Here is a 3,354-nt window from a genome sequence, read left to right as displayed (position 1 = left end):
CTTTATATGTGATCACAAAATTTACATTTTTTCCCACTGCCATGGGACAGAACCTTGAGGTGAAACGAAGTATATACACAATTGTTCACGTAGCCTAAAATGTTGTATTATATTTTCTACATCTTGAGGTTCGTTTGGCAGCACTTGTTGATTGTTGATATTATTTCATCTATTGCCTACTTCGTTATATTTGAAATCCAGTAACATATTATGCAGGCATACTGTACTCATAATAATTTTTTCTGTCGTTGAAAGTTTTCAATCCAAAGATGATTGGTGAATTAACCAAACCGATGCCAATTCACCAAAAGCGCTTTCAATTATTCTCCGAGCAAAACTCATCCTGTAATTAAAGAACCTTTCTAACACGGTTAAATGGTTATTTCTAACGAATGGTTTCATTAAATATGTTTTTAATGGAAATATCCCATCTCCCATGAAATGAAAAGGAAAGACTATTTGTGAATTTGGTAACTGTGTAGAACGTGGTAATTGAATTTCATTTTGTAGAAGGGCATGTTCAAGATCACTATGGGCAAAAATACTGGCATCGTTCAAAGAACCTGTAAAATTGCTAAGATGTAATTCTTACAATGAAAACTTAATATTCTTTTTTTCATTATTTAGGTATATTTTGATGATCATCATACCATAATCTTCAATATTAGCCCATATGAAGCGTTTTTTTGAATCACAGCAAGCCATGCTGAAGAACACTATGCTGAAGAATTTTTTGTAATTGTAAAATAGACTCCCACTATTGGGTAGCTTTTTTATCTTACAATATTTACCATCCAAAGCTCCAATACAATTGGGATAAAAAAGATCTGACATAAACTCATTTGCTATTACATGGAATTGTTGAAATGAAGGAAATTTGAGAAATATTGGTGCCAAAGTTTCACATATAACAGTACATACTTCAGGTATCACTTTTTTTATAGTAGTTTCTCCAATATTATAAAACCACTTATTTTTCTTAATACTATCAGCATGTGCTAAATAACTGAAACAGAAATGATCACATTTCATATACGCATTTATAAAAGGAACTATATATTTTGGCAACTCATAAGTATGTGAGTATTTTAATTTTAAATGTTAATACATTAATATTCATACTTACTTTAATGTTAAACTCAATCTTAATTCACTTGGTAAAGGTGGCCTCCTACTCCTTTTAATCAAACTAACACGAAGCAGTTGATATAAGTACTCAAAAATGTATACAGGTATTCTTGTGAAATTAATAAATTCTTCTTCATCATTGAGTTTGAAATATTTAAACACCCTTTGGTAACCATTATATCCTGTCAAATAATTACGCCTGATATGAGGTTTACTCCACCATCGTCGGAATAGTTTTCTTCTTCTAATATATTGAAGTACTTCCATAAAATTAAGGCCTAATTCCACTAATTGCAGTTACAAGTCTATCAATTCTCTATTATTTGCCATCTTATAGACTGCAATAATGTATAGGTTAGATAGGCGTTCATTAAATGTGGTACGTTCGGCGTTACAGTTTTAAACAACAGTCATTTTTGCTCACTACCGGTAGTGTTGGTACTAAATAATCAAACTAGATATTTTTAGTGATGTTACTAGAGTTGCGACTCGCGTCTGTACCCGTCCGCATTCAGACGTAGCTATGGGACCGGGATCTTAAGCATGCGCTATAGTAGTTTTATTCGATTTGGGGAACCTTTGGACCCCATAGTTTATTTCATTCAAATATTAATTAATAAAACTTATAAAATTTCCGTTTAATTATTAATTTATTTTTCAACTATACATTAAATATAATCTTTATTTTCAGAAGTCGACAGCTATTTCGAAATATTTAGATGAATTTTTATATGTAATACTGTCAATTTCATCGATACCTTCAAGTTCAGATTGCTTCTGTCTATCTTTAATTCATATAAATAATTTTTGTACATTCGTAACGGCACATACAAAGTTAGCTCAATTATTGTAATGATATATACGAGTACATAACGTTCCTAATGCGAAAGGTAATATGTTCAATGGCGGACATCTCATGTCGCTTTCATGATCCAAAATTTTTCTATAAAAGGAAAAAACAAAAAAATAGTTTCTAATTAATAATGATTTTAATTTCTAACAAAAGATAATTTTTATAATTGCTTTTCGGATTATATTTTTTGTAACCATTGTTTCTTTTTCAATCCTTTTACATAAGTATTTCTAGAATTATATTAATTATTATTTAGTACACGTTGTAAATTTTTATATGGTATAATGCCAGATTTCCATAATAAACCATGATGAAACATTTCTAAGAATTTATTTAATTTACGACACGTGATAGGAAGTTGAAACCAATAATATGGTGATTCAGTTGGAACAGTATCAATATCAGACCGTTTTTTGGTTTAATTACGAGGACGTTTTCTCGGTTTGGTTTTCTTTTTCTTGGTTTTCTTTTTCTTTTTGTTGAGAGTAATTCAAACCAGCTTTTATTAAACAAAGGAAGAGAGAAAAGAATACAAATGGATAGTGGCGCAGTCAAAAAAAATGAAAAAAAAAGCATACGAGAGGGAATGTTCACATGAATATCTGAATTGAGCTTTTATCTTGTCGATCCGTGTTGATGAAGGTGAAGAGAGGGTGACGTCACAGTTTTGCAACCATTATCTCTAAATGTTTTTGTCGTCAGCCTTAAGCTGATAATGTATTTCGAGAACAAGTCAAATCCTGCAGTTGGTTAACTCACAACATGATTGTTTGTGATACTTGTTGTCTATTTATTGAACAAGTTTAAACTAGCAGCAAATTGAGTGTTGACGTCACACAATCCCCCTAAGACACTAGTAATGGTCGAATGGAGGCGACACTTTTAGAGCCAATTTTGCCTCCTTCCAATGGGACTTAAGAAGGATCAGAGAGCGCTCTTATGCCTCAACCCTCTGTCTAAAAGTAGGTGCATCGTCGTCAGTTACTTATTTTCACTCTAACAGTGGTTTAGAGTAGACTGAACTCTCCAGACCATCCAGTCATGGCATCATCCAGACTCGTTTCTACCGGAAATCCACTATTAGGCAATCATTAGAAGTGAGAGATTGAGAGAGAGGACTGGGCGATACATAATCCAGGGTGTTCTTCGGGAATCAAAACATTCGAAGTAATTGTTCCCGGTTTACTCATCTGCCTTCTACCAACATCGCTGCTACTCTACCTATACTACATATTTAATTTATATTTTTTATTATAATTTATAATAAATAAATATACATAAATAATACAATAAACGAATCTTTGATTTGATAAAATTGTGGTATGTTACAGAGCACTGAAAAGTAGGGAATACGTATCTTTAATCAGCTAATA

At 31.8% G+C, this 3,354-nt stretch overlaps 1 protein-coding gene across 1 annotated transcript; it reads right to left on the bottom strand.

Moving 5' to 3' along the window:
• Window positions 1-316: 316 nt before the first annotated feature.
• LOC131675622 (uncharacterized) lies at window positions 317-1,419 on the bottom strand (the record flags this gene model as incomplete). Its single annotated transcript, XM_058954662.1, has 5 exons — window positions 317-343; window positions 391-563; window positions 651-837; window positions 922-1,006; window positions 1,127-1,419. Coding segments are annotated over 5 exons (765 nt in total), but the record flags the coding sequence as incomplete, so codon positions are not given.
• Between the last annotated feature and the right edge of the window lie 1,935 nt (window positions 1,420-3,354).

This window comes from Phymastichus coffea, unplaced genomic scaffold (assembly GCF_024137745.1).
Source record: "Phymastichus coffea isolate CEN01 unplaced genomic scaffold, Cenicafe_Pcof_1.1 PCOF00001, whole genome shotgun sequence".
In the NCBI taxonomy this organism is placed as follows: Eukaryota; Metazoa; Arthropoda; class Insecta; order Hymenoptera; family Eulophidae; genus Phymastichus; species Phymastichus coffea.
This window is presented reverse-complemented; position numbering and strand designations above follow the sequence as displayed.